This window comes from Ovis aries, chromosome 14 (genome assembly GCF_016772045.2).
Source record: "Ovis aries strain OAR_USU_Benz2616 breed Rambouillet chromosome 14, ARS-UI_Ramb_v3.0, whole genome shotgun sequence".
In the NCBI taxonomy this organism is placed as follows: Eukaryota; Metazoa; Chordata; class Mammalia; order Artiodactyla; family Bovidae; genus Ovis; species Ovis aries.
Genome location: NC_056067.1, coordinates 47,757,085 through 47,776,571, shown reverse-complemented (window position 1 = coordinate 47,776,571; position 19,487 = coordinate 47,757,085). Strand labels below are relative to the sequence as shown.

Sequence of the window (19,487 nt, the reverse complement as noted above, 5' to 3'; positions counted from 1 at the left end):
GCCCGAGCCGCTGCCGCCGCCGCCGCCGCCGCCGCCGCTTCAGCTGCTTCAAGCCCGCCCTCCGCCGGCGCCTGCGCACTGCCCGCCGCGCCTGCGCACCGCGCCGCCGCCGCCGCCGCCCTCCCGCGCGCGCGCCTCCTACCCCAAGAGACCCTGAGACTCCGCCTCGGGGCGTTCGGAGCCTGCGCAGAGCGCGCTTCCCCGCCGCCCTGCAGCTCGCGGACGAGCCGCGCCCCCTGTTCCCGCGTGAGCGCGCCCGGCCTCTGCGTGTGGGCGGGGCCAGATCGCGGATGACTCGTAAGGCGGGTCTCGCCGTCCGACTAAGAAAACCCGCTCAGGCGTGGCACGTATCCCATTCAGCAAGGAAAATTCAACAAATATTTATTAAGCGCCTGCTGTGTGCGTTGCCACTTAAACGAAATAGATAAAACTCCCTGCCCTCGCGGAAGCTTCTAGTGAAGGGAGACAACAAACAAATAATTTTCAGTACATAATATATATGTTAATATATTCCAAGGGGATTCGTGTTACGGAGAAAAACCAAGCTGAAATGTAAATAGAGTAGTCAGGATAGGCTTTGCGGAGGAGGACATTTGAACAAACACCGGCGGGATTCACGAAATGGACATGGGAGTTAGACTGGAATAGATACTGGGTGACTCGAGAGTTATCAGTAGAAGGTTTTGTGGACTTATCTATCTTCATTCATTCAATAGACACTTATTGAGCACCTACTGTGTGCCAGGCACTGTTCTCAGGTGCTGACGATACGGTTCTGAGCATAAGGGTGATCAGTTCTCAAGTCGGTAATGCGGGGGGTGGGGCGCAGCAATAAATAAACAAATAAATACAGATAAATGATATTGTCACATTAAGAGGTGCCTCGAGTGTAAGTATCCAAAGCTGAGCCCCTGATCTTCCTCTCAAACCTGGTCACCCCATGATCATCCCTGTCCCAGTGAATGGCGCCTCCATCCTCCCAGCTTGCAGGCAACAGAGCTTTCAGTCACCCCGTGTCCTCTTTCTCCTCACACCCTACATCCAGTTCTTCAGGAAATTCTGTCAGTTCCATCTTCAAAGTATGTATGGGATCCACTCACTTCTCCCTCCTCTATGGGCATACCCTGGTCCTGTCCACCCTCGCCTGTCTTCACTTGGACCTCTGCCGCAGCCTCACCGTGTCTCTGTTCCTCCACTCACCACCCAACTCTCTCAAAGAAACCAGAAGGAGCCTGCGAACACCTGAATCAGGTCAAATCCCTCCCTCGCTTGCTCAGAACCTTCCCTTGGTGCCACACGTCAAAGTCAAGGAAAGGAGGAAAGGCTGCTGGGGCGTTCCTTGCCCTGGCCCAGCCCAGTTTGTTTGTTGTTTTTTTTTCTGGCCCAGCTTTTGAAACCACTGAGACTCCTGGGGTTTCAATCAAACCCACAAAGTCTTTCTTCCACATCCTGATCATGCTGGTCCTCATGTCTCTCCCAGCTCACCTCCCACTCTCCCCTCCTTTCTGAACTTTTACCACAGTTGTGTCCAACTCTTTGCAACCCCTATGGACTGTAGCCCACCAGGATTCCCTGTCCTTCACTATCTCTCGGAATTTGCTCAAACTCATCTCCATTGAGTTGGTGATACCATCCAACCATCTCATCCTCTGTCACTTCCTTCTCCTTCTGCCCTCAATCTTTCCCAGCATCTGGGTCTTTTCCAATGAGTCGACTCTCCTCATCAGGTGGCCAAAGTATTGGAGCTTCAACTTCAGCATCAGTCCTTCCAGTGAATATTCGGGATTGATTTCCTTGAGGATTGACTGATTTGATCTCCTTACTGTCAAAGGAACTCTCAGTGAGAGTCTGCTCCAGCAGCACAGTTCAAAAGCATCAATTCTTCAGCGCTCAGCCTTCTTTATAGTCCAACTCTCATATTCACACATGACTACTGGAAAAACCACAGCTTTGACTGCATAGACCTTTGTCGGCAAAGCGATGTCTCTGCTTTTTAATACGCTGCCTAGGTTTGTCATAGCTTTCTTTCCAAGGAGCAAGGGTCTTTTAACTTCATGGCTGCAGTCACTGTCCGCAGTGATATGGGAGCCCAAGAAAATAAAACCTGCCACTGTTTACATTTTTCCCCCATCTATTTGCCATGAAGTGATGGGACCAGAGGCCATGACCTTAATTTTTTGAATGTTGTTTTAAGCCAGCTTTTTCACTCTCCTCTTTCACCTTCATCATGAGGCTTTTTAGTTCCTCTTCCCTTTCTGCCATTAGGCCTCCTAACTGTTCCTCCAGTATACTAGGTATGCTCCAGTCTCAAAGCCTTTGAACATAGTGATACCTTGTTACCACTGCCTGGAACACTCTCCCTAGATACTGGATCCCCAAGGCTCATAGACTCCTCTCCTGAAAATTAGAGGAAATAGCACCTCCTCAGTGAGACCTCCCCTGACCACTTTTTTATAAATAGCATCCACACCTTCCCAGCTTTATTTTTCCCAGAATACTGATCACCACTAATATACTAATATGACTGCTTTATTTAGTTTCTTTCTCAAGAATGTCAGCCCACGATGGTAGGAATCTTTGTTTGGTCATATTCCTAGTCTCTGAAACAGTGTCTGGCACAAGATTGTTTGTTGTTTAGTTGCTAAGTCGGGTCAGACTCTTGTGACCCTCTGTCCATAGGATTTCCTAGGCAAGAATATTAGAGTGGGTTGCCATTTCCTTCTCCAAGGGAACTTCCTGATCCAGGGATTGAACTCACATCTAAGGTAGAAGCTTAATAAACCCCAGATGAATGAATAGACTTAAAACCATGGTGAGGAATTTGAGTCTTTTTTATTGATACATAATTGACATATAATGATTTGATTATTATTATTATTTGCCTGAAAAGAAGTTTTGATTTTAAGTGCAATGGGGCCATATAGTGAATTTTATTCTAAATACAATGGGAAGTTAAGGAAGACGGTAAGCAGGGCTGGGGTCTGATTTAACTGTCTACTGGGTCCTCCAGCCGCACCAGGGGGATAGACTGTAGAAGGTGGAGTGTGCTCAGGGGGCCCATGAGGAGGCTGCTGCAGTGGTCCTGATGAAGCTGGACAGGAAGACGGAGGGTAGAGGAGGAGAGCGCTGTGGAGGAAGGGCAGTGGGGGGATATGAGAAAGTGGAGCCTCTACGACTTTAGAGTCATGAATTTGTTGGGGGTGGGAGGCAGAGGTGAAAAAGAAAAAAAAAAATCCAGACTCAAGATGGCTCCTAGGGCTTCCCAGGCAGTCCAGTGGGTAAGAATCTGCCTTGCAGTGCCGGGGACACCGGTTCCATTCCTAGTACGGGAAGATCCCACATGCCGCGGGGCACCTAAGCGTGTACACCAAACTACTGAGCCAGTGCCCTAGAGCCCACAAGCTGCAACTCCTGAAGCCCATCAGCCCTAGAGCCTGTGCTCCTTGAGAAACCACCACAGCGAGAAGCCTGTGCGCCGCAACGAGAGTTCCCCCACTCGCCGCAACTAGAGAAAGCCTGCACGCAGCAATGAAGACCCAGCACAGCTAAAAATAATAAACAAATTCTTAAAAAAAAAAAAGATGGTTCCTAAGTTATGGACCTGAGCAACAGTATGAAGAACTGTACTGAATTCAGGGACGGCCATGAGGGAAATTGTTGTTAGGGAAAGCAAGGTAAGGGTTTGACTAAAGGCAGGGCCTGACACAGGACAAAAGGACTGTGTCAGTCACCTGCTGGGGAATGGGGATGAGAAGACACAACTTCTCCAGGTTTGGGAGCCACCAGGTTCACTCATCTTCTCTCAAAGTCACTGGGAGAGATCCAAGGACAAGCGAAGCAAGAGGATGAGGCAGCCCACTTTCCCACGGACGGCCATGACCCTGCCAAACACCCCAGCAGTGCTGACCATTCCCAAAGCAGGGCTGGGCCGAGGCTGGGCTGGGGCTGGGCACCTCTTCCTGCCTGACCTGGAGAACAAGCCCGGGACTCTCAGGCTGGGCCTGCTGGGCAGGGAGAGTCCTCTTCTACAGTGGACCTTTTGCCCCTCCCTGCCTGCTCCCGGTCGACACTGAGAAAACCCCTAGACCCAGGGCTCAGAGATGAAGAGGATGTCCCCAGCCAGTGAGGTTTAAATGAAAGTCTCCCTTTAATTGTCAGCTTTGAGGCCACTTCCCAGAAGCCATCCATGGAGAGTGAACTAATAACAGCTACTGTTTGCAGAGGGTTGAGGGACAGTAGGCAGGGGCTTTCAGCTGGCAGGGGGCGATTCCTACGCGAAGGGGTATGGCCAGGGGGCCTTGGGGTTAGGTTCACCATTTCCACATCACCATTTGGTGGAAAACTTGTGACTTTTTTTGTGACTTCAGTCAGAACTTATTAAATGCTATATCCCGTTATTGGGAATTCCCCGGCAGTCCAGTGGTTAGGACTTGGCGCTTTCACACCTGTGGCCCCAGATTCAGTCCCAGGCCAGGGAACTAAGACCCCACAAGTGTCTTAATTCTGCAAGCCACATGGCCAAAAAGAAACAACATATTAGACAGTACATTTTGAATTAAAAAATAATACTCTATCCCATTATTAACCCTACTTAGATGAAAGGAGAGAGGGCTGTGACCTCTCAGGGTGGGGACATGAGCAGGTCCTGGGATGCTAGAGGTGACTGTGAAGCAGCTGTACCAGCAGACCTCAGCCCAAGTCACCACGACAGGTGACATGCTGATAATATCAAAGCCCTGAGTGCAACGGCTGAAGGGGGTACTCTCCTTACTAACACACCCAAAAGCCACTGGGCTGGCGTCTAAACTCAGTCTTTCTGCAGAGCCAGGCCTCTTGGCTGCTCAAAGGGTGATCCTCCTAGAACAGAAGCAGGTTGTCAAAGCAGGACAAGCTGTGGCTTCCAAAACACTTAAAGGTCGTTTCCTCTCCCCCTGCGGAATGGCCGTGACCTGGTGTGCCAGCTTATATCCTACACGGGGGCACTTGCCAAGTCAGCGAGTGGGAGCGTGCCCACCGAGAGTGGGTGCTCTTCTGCTGATGGACACAACTAAATGAGTGGGGGACAGCATCCAGTGTCCCCTCCTTCCCCCCACCCCATAGAGCTGGCTCCCAAGTCCTGAGCGGCAATAGCACCCTTTGTCCCCGGATTCCGGCACGCCCTAGTTCCTGGCTCCTGCTCAGGTCTGGATCTCGGCGTAAAGGGTATCCTGTCCTGCCCTGGCTTAGAGAATGATGGGTGTGAGTGCCGGCCAGCAGGGAGGGCTGGCAGCTCTGGCGCTGCCCTTTCTGTAAGCAGAGTCCACACACAAGGGCATGAGAGTGAGGCACTCCCTCAGGGCGGGCTCTGCATCTATTGCGGCATCTGACTTCCTCTCATTTTCCCTAAGAGGCAGTCACTGTTGTGCCTACTCCTTCTTCCTGCAGACAACAGGCTCAGAGGTGAAAGCTCAACCAGTCACTCCATCAGAATGTGTGGAATACCTTACCAAATTTGAATAACCAACCCAAGGCTAAGACTTGAGGATGGGGGGAGAAAGGCCTGGCTGCAAATCCCCACTTTCTTAAAGTCTCACCAAAAAGAATGTTGGGTACTAGTCCCCAATGTGGGGGGGGGGGGGCGGCGGAGGAACACTCTCCTGACTCTGAAAGGAAGTGACCCTGGTTTGCTCAGTGCCAAGAACAGGCTAGGTCTTGATCTGTAAACGTCACTGGCCAGAGCCCATGGAATCCTTATGATTCTGACAAGGGATTCCCTGGTAGTTCAGATGGTAAAGAATGTGCCTGCGAAGCAGGAGACCCAGGTTCAATCCCTGGGTGGGGAAGATCCCCTGGAGAAGGAAATGGCAGCCCACTCCAGTAACTCTTGCCTGGAGAATTCCATGGACAGAGGAGACTGGTGGGCTACAGTCCATGGGGTCGCATAAGGACAGGACTGAGCGACTAATACTTTCACAGGTTGAGCAAGCAACCAGAATCCTCCCCCACTCACTCTTCCGGCCACTGCCCTAGGGCTGCTTGTGAGGCCCAAGGGTAAAGGTGCTGCCCCTCCCTCTCCAGGAACCCAGGGGCCGCACCTGTTCGAATAGGTTTTCCGGAGGACAGGAGAGCCCAGGCTAGCCCCAGGTGCAGGGCTGGGCTACTAGCTCCTACTCACACCTTGCTGACTCACCCACAACCCGTTCATACCCTCCGTGCTGACTCATGGCTGCGGGCCCTCCACCTGTGATCTGACGGGTCAGGAAGGGGGCGGTGGAGGTCAGCTGCTGGGTCTGGGCAGAGGAGCAGATCCGGGGAGACAGAAGCTCTGCTGCTGGGTTGAGGGGTAGGGGTGGCCAGACAGAACAGAGGTGGCCCCAGCACCCAGTGATGCGAGACCCTGACGCTGGTCAGGGAGGGGCAGAGGCAGGAAGTCGAAGGGGAGACAACAGGCTGAGAAGTCAACACATCTTTATTAAATGACTGCAAAGTTACTGGGAGGAGGCCATGATGCTGGACACACCTGTTGAGAAGAAAAGGGAAGGCCAGGGTCAACATGGGAAAGACACAAGATGAGCCTCCAACCGCCAACTGCAGCACCCACAACTGTTTAGGGGCCTTGTAGACTTAAACAACAGGCTTAGAACAATGCCTGTTTATTTCTTTTTTTAAAGTCTTTATTGAATTTTATTATAATATTGCTTCTCTTTTCTGCTTTTTGGTTTTTTGGCCATGACACCTGCGGGATCTTAGCTCCTCGATCAAGGATCAAACCCGCAAACCCCTGCATGGGAAGGCAGTCTTAACCACTGGACCACCAGGGGAAGTCCCAATGCCCGGATTTTAAAAATATGATTTGCTATCTTCATCACCATCCTGATAACATTTACTATGGTACTATTTGCGAGGTGGGCTTCCCTGGTGGATCAGTGGTAAAGAATCCACTATCTGCCAATACAAGAGACAAAGGGTCGATCCCTGGGTAGGGTAGATCCCCTGGAAAGGGAAATGGCAACCCACTCCAATATTCTTGTCTCGGAAATCCCACAACAGAAGAGCCTGGCAGGCTACAGTCCACGGGGTCGCAAAAGTCAGGACACGACTGAAGTGACTAAGCAACAATTTGTGAGATGCTCTGAGAGCTGGACTTGCATCTCATCCGCAGAACCCTTTGCTCCAAGGAGTTCTCACACAGAACCCCAACTCGGTGGGCGCATCTCATTTAGACTGCAGGTCTGCAGCCCCCAGGTGTGGCTATGACTGCCTGCTCAATCTTGTTCCTCAATTAAATAGCAATGTAGTCATTTTGTACTCAGAGGCCACAGTGTACCAGTCCTTATCTTTAACACATCAGAACCACACTTAAGAGGGCAAGGAGGAGACTGAGGGCCTAAAGGAGGGAGCCCGTCCCTGCCCCGCCAGTTCTCGCTTACTCCAGGACGCCTGCGCAGTGGGAAGGTGAGACAGCAGGTTCGCTCTAGCTGAGCAGCCAGTGGAGTCTGTTAGTTAATGTGATGGTGACAACGAGGGTAACGTTTAGTGAGCTGCAGGACTGGTTCTTTGCTAAGCGTTGCACATGCAGTGTCTCACTTCACACTCATACCTCCAGGGGGTGGGTACTGCAGTATTATTCAGTTACTGACAGCACTGGCACCTGCCTTATGGGGCTGACCCGAGGACCAACGACTTTAATAATAACAAGTGTAAAGGACTATATGGAGTTAGTCGTAATTCTTGGGCTTTCTAGGTGAGGAACTGGAGGCACAGAGATGTAAGATCACTTGCCCGAAGTTACACAGATGAATAAAGAACCCGGATCCCACCCAGCTGCCCTGGCCGCAGAGCCTGCACCTCCTGGTAGGCGTTCTGCGGCATTTTAAGGGATGCCAGGGCTGAGGCCCTGGGCCAGTGAGGGTGTGGGGACACCCTGCCGGGTCCCTCCAGGCCCTGGGAAGTCTTACTGAGCGCTTCAGGGCAGGATCCGGTGCCCAGAATTCCAGGGAAGGACACCAGGACCCTCGGCCGTTTCTCCCCAGGGAAGGTGGCCTGCCTGGGACAGAAGAGATCAGGGGAATCTGGCAGATGCACATTTCTTGGCCCTGAGTCAGAACTTATCTACCTGAGTCCTTGGGGACCCAGCCCTGCTCTCAGAAGGCCCCTCCTCAGCCCCACAGTCTGAGGCTCGGGCCACACTCACTGTCAAAGTCGATCTTCTCCACGATGTTCTTGGGCTTAATGCTCTCCTCCTGGCTGCAGATGAAGATCTGGCCCGACTCGTCGGCGCTCCAGCCGTACTTGCTCATCCACACCTTTAGCTGGCTGTCTGCAGGGGACACAGCAGCGCAGGGGCTTTGCACACAGATCCCACAGTACTGGGGTGGGGAGCGCGCTCAGGGTGCCCTCCTTGCCTGCCTTGGGCAGATCTGGTCTCAGGCTGCCAGCCTGGGGCTCCTGTGGTTCATTCTCCAAACAGCCGCCAGGGGGAGCCTTTTCGCTTTCTCATCCTTCCCACTACAGGGCTTCTGAGTCTCCTTTCATTTTCTAAACCTCTCGTGTCTCCCAGGGTAAAAGCTCAACTCCTAAAAACAGCAGATAGCTTACTTCTCTGCTTTTCCCCCATCTACACTGAAATGGCTTTGAAATGATGGTTTCATCATTACCAAGAACAGTAAGCTTATGGCACCATGTTTAAGAATTTCTTTGCAGCTCTTTCTTGCCTTTAGAAAGGGGCAGCTGAGGATGAGATGGTTAGCTAGCATCACTGATTCAGTGGACATGAGTTTCAGCAAATTCCAGGAGACGGTGAAGAACAGGGGAGCCTGGCATGCTGCAGTCCATGGGGTCTCAAACAGCCAGACAGGACTTAGCGAGTGAACAACACCAAAAAAAAAAAAAAGGTTATTTTCTGGCCAGAGAAGTGTTCTATAACTTGAAATAATTCTTTAAGGGCTGTTTCATCCCTTTCTAATTTCACTTTTAAACACATAAAATATCAACCCAATGTAAAGCACTTAGTATAGTGCCCGACACAAAGTGTCCAAAAAAAGTTAGCTTCCACTGAAACAAACAATGTCCCACCTGGCTTAAAAGGCAAAACTATCCAAAAGGTGCTCAGAGAACTCTCACCGCCACCCCCCAACTCTCCTCCCTGTTTTCACCCTCAGCTCCCAAGAAGTAACCATTTTCCTTGTTTTAAAATTTTTCCCTTCCTGTATTTCTTTTTGCAAAATAAGCAAAAACGTACTTTTTTTTCCCTTTTAGAGGGATCTTTAGAAATATAAATCTAATCATATCCTCCTCTGCTCAGACCCTCCAGTGGCCCCATCTCACTCAGGATAAAGGACAAGTCCTCAGGCAGGAGGCCCTTCAGTGCCTGAAACCCCTCCCCCACCACCTCTCTGCCCTGACTCAGCCCCCTGGCTCACCCAGCCCCGGCCAAGGGCTCCCTGGCTGCTCTCTGAGCGAAGCATCCTCTCATTCACTCTGCCCTCAGGCTGCCCGCCTCACTCCAGATGAGGCGCCTCCACCTCGCTTCCACCTCCTCGCGCCTCCTGCTCCCTCACTCCCCACCCTCGCGGCCCTCTCTGGCGGCTGTCATGCTAGACAAGAACAGCTTCATTCGTCATCTGTTTTGCTACCTCCATGAGAAGGAACCTAAGCCATTCTGTGCTGTTCACCGCTGTGCCCCCAGGGCCTTGAACAGTGCAGAGTGGGCATTTAACTAATTTATGCAGAATAATGAATGAATGCTGTAGGATCTCTGAAAAGGAAAGGGAGGTGTTATACTAATTTCTTATTTCATCTCTGGACTGGGCCTTTAATAACGACCTGGTAAGGCAGGAGTGAGCCCATTTGAGGAATTGGCTGAGGCCCACTGCCCTGCTCACCCTGACCTCCTAGATGGGCACTAGGGACCCAGAGAAGGCCTTACCTGTCAGGTCGCCGAGCATCTCAGCCAGCAGCCAGCGATCGATGTGTTGATACGTGATGCCCACGACATGGCAGATAACTGCAGAAATTAGGGCGAAAGACGAAGGGCCACTCTCAGAACCTGCTGCCACTCCCTCCCCTCAGGGAGCCCAAGCTCAGAGAGGAACTTACATTTTCGGACAGAGTCTTCAAAGCCGGTTATGCCTTCCAGGAGGTCCATGTTTTCATCCAGGGCTTGCTGTGCAGGGAAAGACGACGTCCACAATAACGTTAGTGGTTAGGACTCAGCACTTTCATCGCCAAGGGCCTGGATTCAATCCCTGGTCAGGGAACTAAGATCTCACAAGCTATGTGGCCAAGGAAAAAAGTTATAAATAATCCAAGATTAACCCCAATAATAAAATAAGAGAAGCGAACACTCTGGCATTCACCCCACATGCCAGCCCTTCCTCTGTATGCAACCTTATGATGTTACAATGCTGGTTTTTCTCCCACTTTAGAGATGGGGAAACAAAGGCTCAGAGCAGCTAAGAGATTTGCCCAAAATCACAGGGTGGGGTTTGCACCTGGCAGGCTCCCCTGGATCTGCCCATCACCTCCTCCAACTCACCCCCTCACTCCAACCACAGGGGGCTCCTCACTGCCCCTCAGACATGCCAGACACTCAGCTACCTCAAGGCCTCAGTACTGGCCAGGGGCAGGAAATTCAGCTTTGGCCGCTTCTTTTTTCCCATGAAATGACAAGAGAGAAGACAGATGAGGTACCTGCACTCAACCACCTCTTCTCGGATCTCACCTAATTCAGAGAAAAGGGCAACAGCCCTACCACGGCCCATGAGCACCGCCCCACAGCCCCCTGGGAACTATCTGTCACCTCCTCCCACTTACCCCTCACTCCAACCACAGGGGCCATTCACTACCCCTTAGACTTGTCAGACATCCACCCACTTCGTCTCAGCTGGCTGTTTCGGGGTCTGGAACTCTCTTCCCCCATGGCTAGCAATCCCACCTCCTTGAGGCCTCTGCTAAAATGTCACCCTCCCAGCAAGGGCTCCCCCAGCATCACGGAGAGAGCCGAGGAACCCACTAGGACAACGAGACGGAGCGGCCAGCTCGGCAGGAGGAAGGTGGGAAAGCAGCTGGCCTGGAAGCCAAGAGACACTGGCCGGGCAGGTGAGCTGGGGCCTGAGAACTTCCCACGGGATCTAGCAATGAGGGCGTCACTGTGGGCCTCAACAAGAGCGCTTCGGTGGCCTGTGCCGGAGTCAGGCGTCAGAGGGCTGGCCACAAAAGCCTGAATGGCATGGGTTCATGTGAGCAGAGGGATAAGACAAGGCTGAACACAGGCAACCTGCCCTGATTCGCCTGGGATGTGAGATTTTGTGCTATAAAACCGGGAAAGCCCCGGGCAGACTGGGACAGCTGGGGTCCCAGCCAGGAGCAAGGCTGCAAGGGGAGCAGAGGGAGGGGGCAGTGGCAGAGCTGGTGGGGAGTGTGGAGGTGCAGGGGGAATTCTTTATGTTAGAACCCACTGCATCGTGGACGTGTTGCATGGGGATGGAAACAGTGTGGGAAGGTCAAGTTTGCAGAGTGGGGAGAATGGCTGGTGTGATGCCACTGAGTGGGCGAGAGGGCAGGGGGTCAGGGCACTGGAGGAGGAGAGACAGGTCACTCACTAGAGCAGAACAGGGCTTGGTCAGCTGCCGGGAGATGTTAGGTCAGGGGTGGGAAGTTCTGCTTTGGCCACTTCTATTTTCCTGTGAAATGAGAAGCCAGGTCGTAGGCTGAGGTGAGGAGAAAGGCGGTGGTGAGGAGTTGCAGAGAGCCAACCAGGAACACGGGGAGGGAAGCAAGGACCAGCTGTGGGTGGGCACTGACAGCTCCTCTCCAGCCTCCCGCAGCCCCAGGAGAGGACAGCATGATTTGTGAAGGAGGAAGCAGAACAGAGGACTGGAGCTGCCAATCAGGTCCAAGAATGTCAGGTCAGAGGCCTCATGGCGGGGAGCTGGGAAGCGAGGGGCGAGGAGGAAGTGGTCAGAGGGTGGAAATGTTTGACCTTCACGGGCAGAGGAGGCAATTGCTGATGAAGACAAGCACAGGTCAGTAACTCCTGGACTTAGCTGGGGAGCAAAATCACTAGAGATAATTGCTTAAAATCCCTAAGCCAAGACCGCACCCAGACCAATGACATCAGATTTCATGAAGGCACAATTCAAGTGTTAGTATCATATTTGTTCTTTTTTTTTTTTTAACTTCTTAGGGATTCAGTGTGCTGAGAACTGGTCTCATCTTGGATGTGAGGGGAGGGAGTGAGGGGCTCAGGACCCAGGGAGAACAAGAAATCTGGAAACTGAGAAGTCAGGGTGATGGAAGGATCACAGACCTGCCCTTTCAAGCATCTAGGAATAAAGAGTGGCTGTGAGTTACATTCTTCACGAAAATGAGCAGTCATGGAGCGGGTGGGGCAATATCAACAAAGTGGGGTAGGGTATGATAAGACAGGCGCTTCAGGGCTGGGGGGCTGTGGGAGGAGGCGCTGGGTCTGGGAGTGGAGGTGAGAGCTAGGAGGCTATGTGGACTCCCACTTGGGACACCAGGTCCAGTTAGGACAAGAAAGGGAGAACAGTATTTATTCTTTATTCAACTGTTATTATTTGGCCATGTCCCATTGCATGCAGGATCTTAGTTCCCCAACCAGGGTTTGAACCCATGCCTGGTTCGGGTTCCACTGCAGTGAAAGCACAGAATCTTAAACACTGGACACCAAGGAAGTCCCCTGGGGGTAGAGTATTTAGAGGACAGAGGACTTCTGCTGGAAGAACAGGTGCCTGTGTGTGTGTGTGAGAGAGAAAGCCTGAGCTTTGTCAGCAGAGGAGAGGACTGGGGTGTCCTGGCTCCAGGTGGGGATGACCGTTCCATGCCATCCTACACACGCAGTTCTGAAGACAGGGCCCACTGCCATGGAGGACACCAATGCCTGTGCGTGGTCTTGCCTTCCAGCAGCTTTTTCTGCACGTCCCAGTCACCACCCTACCCCGGGGCCCCAGCGAAGTTACCCAGAAGGCCTGGAAGTGGCAGGTCTCCAGCAGGTCTCCGAGGTACAAAATCTGCCTGATGGGCCGTTCTTCTTGCTGGGGGGAGGCGTTAAGGGCAAAAGGCCTTCCAGACAGCGGAGGCAGCTGCTGCGCCCAAGACTGCCCCGCCCACAACCGTCCCGCCCACCTCTTGCTCACCACAGCGTGTCTGTCACAGCAAAAATGAGCAAGAACCTAAGGATCCAGAGATGGAGACAACTCAACAGAGGCCGCCTCACATACTGAGATCGAGTCACGCCTTAGAGAACTGACATGGAAAACGTGATGAGACACACCTCTAGCAAGATGAAAAGAGCAAGATGCAGAAAGACGCGTGTAACAGCCCATCACTGGTAGGGAGGAACGGGTGTATACGCACATGCACACCTGCACTTCTGCATCTGTAGGCTATCTGTGGAAAGGCAGAGGGCTGTAAGCAACTGTGGCCTTCAGGGAGGGGAGCGGGAGGCCGTGGGCCGAGTGGCCGTGGGGTGGGGAGGGAGGAAGCCTTGGTTTTTTCGTGGTATACTCTGCTGAACTTTGAACAGTGGATTGTATGCGGTTTTTAAGCCACCAGAACAGACCTCTGGGGGAGGTGGACTGTCGGTCAGAAGGCAGGTGTCCCCGTGGACACACCTGGAAGAGCAGGTTCATTGAGGAAGACATTTTTCGGCCCAGCCGCCAATGAGTAGGCCATTTCAGTGGTATCTCACTCAACATGTCTTCACTGGAGACCAGCGCTGTACCAGACAGACACTGGCCAGTCCCTGGGGATACGCAGAATGAAGGGAAGCTGACAAGCCAGCTCTTCGTGGCTCCGGCCTTTGGCCTGGTGGTCTTTCCTTGGCTGGGAAGCCTCACGGGAATCTTTCTAAAGCAGGTTTCTCCCCCTATCACTCTGCAGCCTCAATGCCTTCTTCAGCTCCCCAGTGCTCTTTCTGAGTCGGACCAACTCTGTGGCTAAGCCGAACGTCCTCTACTGACTCTAACACAGCACCAAGCTCTTTTCTTCTTCTTTCCCTACACATGCTCCCCTCTGCCTGGATCAGCATTCCCTACGAATCACCTAATTCCTCATCTTTCATCTGTTCCCTCCTCCAGGAAAGTTTCCTGGCTTCCAGCCAAGTTCAGGTGCCTCCTCTGGCCCCTCACACCCCAAGTCCTGACTACTCCAGAGAGGACGGGTCTCCCCTGCTAGACTGTGAGCTCCTTGATGGTACTGTCCCAGCCGCGGCCAGCCCGGGGCCAAGACCAGAGCAGGCAATTGGTGTCTGTGTCTGAACTCAAGACCACGGCCCTGTGAATCCGTCTCCCCTGCTCCCCCTCTTCCCCCAGTCCCAGCCCAGAATCGGGAAGGATACGTGGGCCTGGTCGATCATGCACTTGCACAGCGTGAAGTCGGTGTGGGGCAGGTTGGTGAGGGCCTTCAGCAGGATCTGGGCGGTGACCGTGGTCTGGAAGAAGGCCGGGTTGAACTGGTACCTGAGAAGAGAAACAGAGATGCAGAAGCAGTGCCATCTCCACGTCCCTGGGCCTCACCAGGTGCCAGGAAGGCTACTTGCTGCTTCCGCCCGGAGTCTGGGGGCTGGGCACGTCTGCGCTCTGATACCAACCATCCCACTGTCTGGCTGGGACCTTAAGCTCCCTGACGCCTACTTTCCTGTTCTGTAGACGGAGACAGTTAATCTTCACAACCACTCCATAAGGCAGACAGTGTTAAGTGATTCACAAATGAGTGCATAAACAGCAGTGGTCAAGCCTCTGGAGCCAATTGCCTGAATTTAAACTTCACTGCTGGGTGGCCCTGGACTACTTTTTAAAAGAATAGTTTATTTTCGGCTGTGCTGGGTCTCTGTGGCTGTGCGTGGACTTTTGCTAGCTACAGAAAGTAGGGGCTACTACCTAGTTGCGGTGGGCTGGCTTCTCTTGTTGGGCTTCCCTGGTGGCTCAGAGGGTAAAGAATCCACCTGCAACACAGTTCAATCCCTGGGTTAGGAAGATCCCCTGGCGCAGGGCATGGCAACCCACTCCAGTGTTCTTGCCTGGAGAACCCCAAGGACAGGCTTCTCCTGTCGCAGAGCACAGGCTCCAAAGCTCTCAGGCTCAGGAGATGTGGCTCACAGGCTTAGCTGCCCTGGGGTATGTGGGCTCTCTCTGTACCTGGGATCGAACCTGTGTCCCCCTGCACTGCAAGGCGGATTCTTAACCACAGGACCACCAGGGAAGCCCCGGCATGGAGCATTTAAAATAAGTAGACTTCCCTGGTCTGGAAAGATCCCACATGCCACAGGGCAGCTAAGCCTGTGAACCACAACTACTGAAGCCCATGCGCCCTAGAGCCTGTGCTCCCCAACAAGAGAAGCCACGGCAGTGAGAGGCCTGTGCAGCTCAGTTAGGGACTAGCCCCCCACAACCAGAGAAAGTGCTCGCACACCATCGATGATCCAGCACAGCCAAAAACATAAACAATGAAGTAAGATTCTAAAAGATAATAAGTGCTCTGTGCATCAGTTTCCTCTCTTGCAAGAGGTGAAAATAAACCACTGTTTCGGGACCTCCCTGGTGATCCAATGGTTAAGACTCTGTGCTTCCACTGCAGGGGGTTCAGGAAACTAAGATTCTGCATGCCAGTGTGGTGCTGCCACAAAAAATAAAAATAAAAAAACCCAACTGTATCTACCTCACAAACAAAACATAGCATCAAAGTGAGTTAACACAAGAGTTATAGCATAGGAGGTACCACATGGGGGTGCTCACTAAGCAGTGGTTATCACCACTAACACGCTAAACGACCTCACCAGCACACACACTGTCTCCATCTTACAGACGGCAAAATCGAGGTCATGAAAGCTCTAAACATTACAAAGTTGGTAGTTGGGCTTCCCTGGAGGCTTGGTGCTAAAGAACCTGCCCGCCAATGCAGCAGACACAGGTTCAGTCCCTGGATCGGGAAGATCCCCTGGAGAAGGAAATGGCAACCCACTCCAGTATTCTCGCCTGGAGAATCCCATGGACAAGAGGAGCCTGGCAGGCTACAGCTCACGGGGTTGAAAAAAGAGTTGGACATGACTTAGTGACTAAAACAAGGACGATAACGGTGTGTCCATAAAGCATCTAGAAAGAAGGAACCAAATATCTACCGACAGGATAACAGATAATTAGGACCTGGCTCCACATGGAACACTGCACAGCAATGACAACCAACTGCGGCCACACAGGAGAAGCGTGGAGCTCACAAACCCAGGGCTGAGTGCAAGCTGCCAGACGCAGAAGAGCTCCAGTCGTGCAGCTACTCTTATGTTCAGTTCAAAGCAGGCAAACCTGCGCTAAGCGAATCAGGATGTGTATGTGTGTACATGCGCCTGCAAGCGTGTGGTAAATTCACACAAAGCCAGGCCACGAGAGCACAGGAGTGGTCACCAGGGTCATCAGGTCAGCGTGGTTGGCACAAAACACATGGGGCAAAGGACAGGGTGCTAGCAACACCCATTTTGCAGTTGGGCTGCTGATTACATAGGTGTCCATTTATAACTCCACGTTAAACCATATACTTGCTTTCTGCAGCAGCCTGTATGTGCGCTTTGTTATGATTTTTATTTATTTTTTTTTTTACTTTTTGGTTGCACAGCAAGGCCTGCGGGAGCTTAGTTCCCCAGCCAGGGATCTAACTCGTGTCCCCTGCAGTGGAAGGCTGGAATCTTAACTGCTGGAGTGCAGCCCCTGTAACTAAGTTTTCAAAAACCATCCCTCCTCCTGCCCCTACTTCCTGGCTCCCTAGTCTTGCACATTCTATCCAAAACAGATAAAGAGGTCATACAATTCAATACCAAAAATCCCGCAAAACCCTGTCAGAAACTTCTGAATAGACGCTTTTTTTTTAAAAGAAGACAGAGATCGCCAACAGGCAATTGAGAAGATGCTCAACATCACTAAACATCAGGAAAATGCAAATCAGAATCACACACTTGACAAAATGGCTATCAACAAGAAGACAACAAATAACAAAACACCGGCAAGGATGTGGAGGAGAGAACGCTTGATAGTGTCATGTCAATTGGCACAGCCACCGTGGAAAACAGTAGGGAGGTTCCCTGTAAAATCAAATCTAGGACTACCACATGATCCAGCAATTCCACTCCTGGGTATGTGTGTGTATATAAATATAAGTAAAGAAAACAAACACTAATTTGAAGTGATACAGGCACCCCAGTGTTCTCAGGAGCATTATTTTCAGTAGCCAAGATCTGGAAGCAACCTAAGTGTCCACTGACAAATGAATGGATAAAGAAGATGTGGTACATAGAAACACATACACACAATGGAATATTATTCAGCCATTAAAAAAAAAAAAAGGAAAAAGAATGAAAATTTGCCCTTTCAACAACATGGATGGACCTGGAGAATATTACGCTTAGTGAAGTTAAGTCAGACAGGGAAAGGCAAATACCACATGTTTTCGCTTATATGTAGAATCTAAAGAATAAAATGAAAGCAACAAAACAGAAACAGAGAAGCAAACTAGTGGTTATAGATGGGAATGGGGTGGGGGAGAGGTGAGATAATGGAAGGGGATTAAGGGGTACGAAATATATATGAAATAAGATACAAAGTCACAATGAACAGCACAGGGGCTATGACCCCCATTATATAAGAACTCTAAACGGAGTATAACCTATAAAAATACCCAAACACTATGTTGTACATCTAAAACTAATATAACATTGTAAATCAACTAGATTCCAATTTTTAAAAAAGAGAGAGAAGTCACATCCTGGAGGTTACCCCTCACTCCCACCCCACCCAGTGCTGGGAGTGGCAGGCTGCTGACTATGGGAACCGGGTGGGAATGGAGGCAGATACTCACAGTTTCAGGACAGCCAGGTTGGCTTCCAGATCATAGGCATTTTCCTTGGCCTGTGTCTCCACATAGCGCTCCAGGGTGGCCAGGTTCTCAGGGTTGTACCTAGAGGAGAAACAAGATGAGTGAGCAGAGACAAGAGCTGAGGCCAGTCACTCCCATGGGGTAGGAGTGGGGGCGACTGTAGCCTGCTCCTCCTTCTCTTCCTTTCCTCCCTCCCTCCGTCACTGGCCACTTGCTCTACTCAAATATTGAATCAGCTCTATAATCTCTGATGAAACTTATCCATATCCCTGACCTAAGCCCCAGCTCTAAACCCCATCAGAGCCCTGGGTCTTTTCTGAAAAATGTCTTTTCAATCTCTCAGCCAACCAGCCCTTGCAGCCTGTACATCTGCCCTCCTGGACATCTTTGATATCCACCCCTTTCTCCCATCCCCAAACCCCACTCTGGTGCAGCCCATTCTCTCCTGCCTAGTTTTCCCCATCCTAGCCCCCACCAATCTACCTATGTTTCCCCCATCACCACCTTGACCACTCCTGGCTATCACTGTCTACCGTCCGGTTTATCTGAACTAGAAACTCCATGAAAGCATGGCCAGTGGCTGTCTTTGGTTATCTCTGGTCCGCACCATTGCCCAGAATTCACAGTGTAGATTTCAGTAAACATGTGTTCGATGAATGAAATTAGGGGGGGAAGGGGAGCCACGAAGAGGCACTGAGAGGCTCAGTGAGACTGAGGAGCAGAGAGAAAACAGAGGGGCTGAGAGAGAATAAGTTAAGCAGAGAGGGCGGCCTTAAGGCAATTAAAGCGGACTGAGCGGCAGGCAAGGCCACCTCTTGCCTTTAGGCCTATACAATGCTGTTTTCTTAAACAACTGCTCCAGACTGACTGAAAAATCCCACCCCTGGGCAAGCCCAGGATGCTGACCACCTCTTGCTGACCCCAGAAAACCCTCTCCTCCACGCTGGCCAGAAACGCTCCCTCCGACCGGGCTCAGACCTGTCGATCCCCTTGAGCAACTTGCCCACGTTCGCTCTCATCTGCTCAAACATCGCCATGACTGCTGCCGCCTCCCACACCAGGCCTAAGGCCGAAGACCCTGCCGGCAAAGCGTCCTCGAGGACCGGAAGAGGAAGAGTTGGTGGAAACGGAAACTACGTAATTGTTTTCTCTCCAGCCCCGCGGTGAATCGTGCTTTGGGTCTAGCTGCGGCTGCCACGCTTTCCGGCTGCCGCGTGACTTCTTCCCAGCCGGCGCAGTTAGCGCGTGCGCATACGCTCTACTCGAGCAGAAGCTACGGCGCGAGAAAAGACCTAGTCTAACCAAGTGCGCAGGCGCCTTCTCGCGGCGAGGGGGCGGGACTAAGCTTTTCCCGGGCCTCGCGTATCCAGTTATAGACCCTGGCGCGTGAGCGCGGACTTAGCGGGAAGTAGACTGATCCGTGACGGCGTGCACGGGCTGTGAACTCAAAACTGCTGGGGTTCCATCAGTACAATCCTTTTGGTCCATGGGCATGTGCCGAAGAAGGTGCCCTCTGAGGTCCCCTTGGCCTCTGAGGAAGGATCCTGAGCTTCGCAGTTTTAAGTCGTGAACCTGGTCCCCCACACTTCACCCTAACGCCGAGGGTAGTGGCCCGCAAAGCTGTT

General features: G+C 51.9%; 1 protein-coding gene across 2 annotated transcripts; it reads right to left on the bottom strand.

Annotated features, from left to right (window-relative positions):
• Positions 1 to 6,430: 6,430 nt before the first annotated feature.
• On the bottom strand, positions 6,431 to 18,973 carry EIF3K (eukaryotic translation initiation factor 3 subunit K). 2 transcript variants are annotated; one of them, XM_004015230.4, is made up of 8 exons: positions 18,841 to 18,973; positions 17,845 to 17,943; positions 14,342 to 14,462; positions 12,963 to 13,037; positions 10,078 to 10,144; positions 9,908 to 9,985; positions 8,174 to 8,299; positions 6,431 to 6,499 (listed from the first exon to the last, which is right to left on the bottom strand). In XM_004015230.4, the coding sequence occupies exons 1-8, from the start codon at positions 18,897 to 18,899 to the stop codon at positions 6,468 to 6,470; spliced, it is 657 nt and encodes a 218-aa protein (XP_004015279.1). In that variant the 5' UTR covers positions 18,900 to 18,973; the 3' UTR covers positions 6,431 to 6,467. The 2 variants fall into 2 exon arrangements, with proteins under 2 accessions (XP_004015279.1, XP_060254042.1); XM_060398059.1 differs by having other exon boundaries at positions 6,431 to 8,299.
• Positions 18,974 to 19,487: the final 514 nt, after the last annotated feature.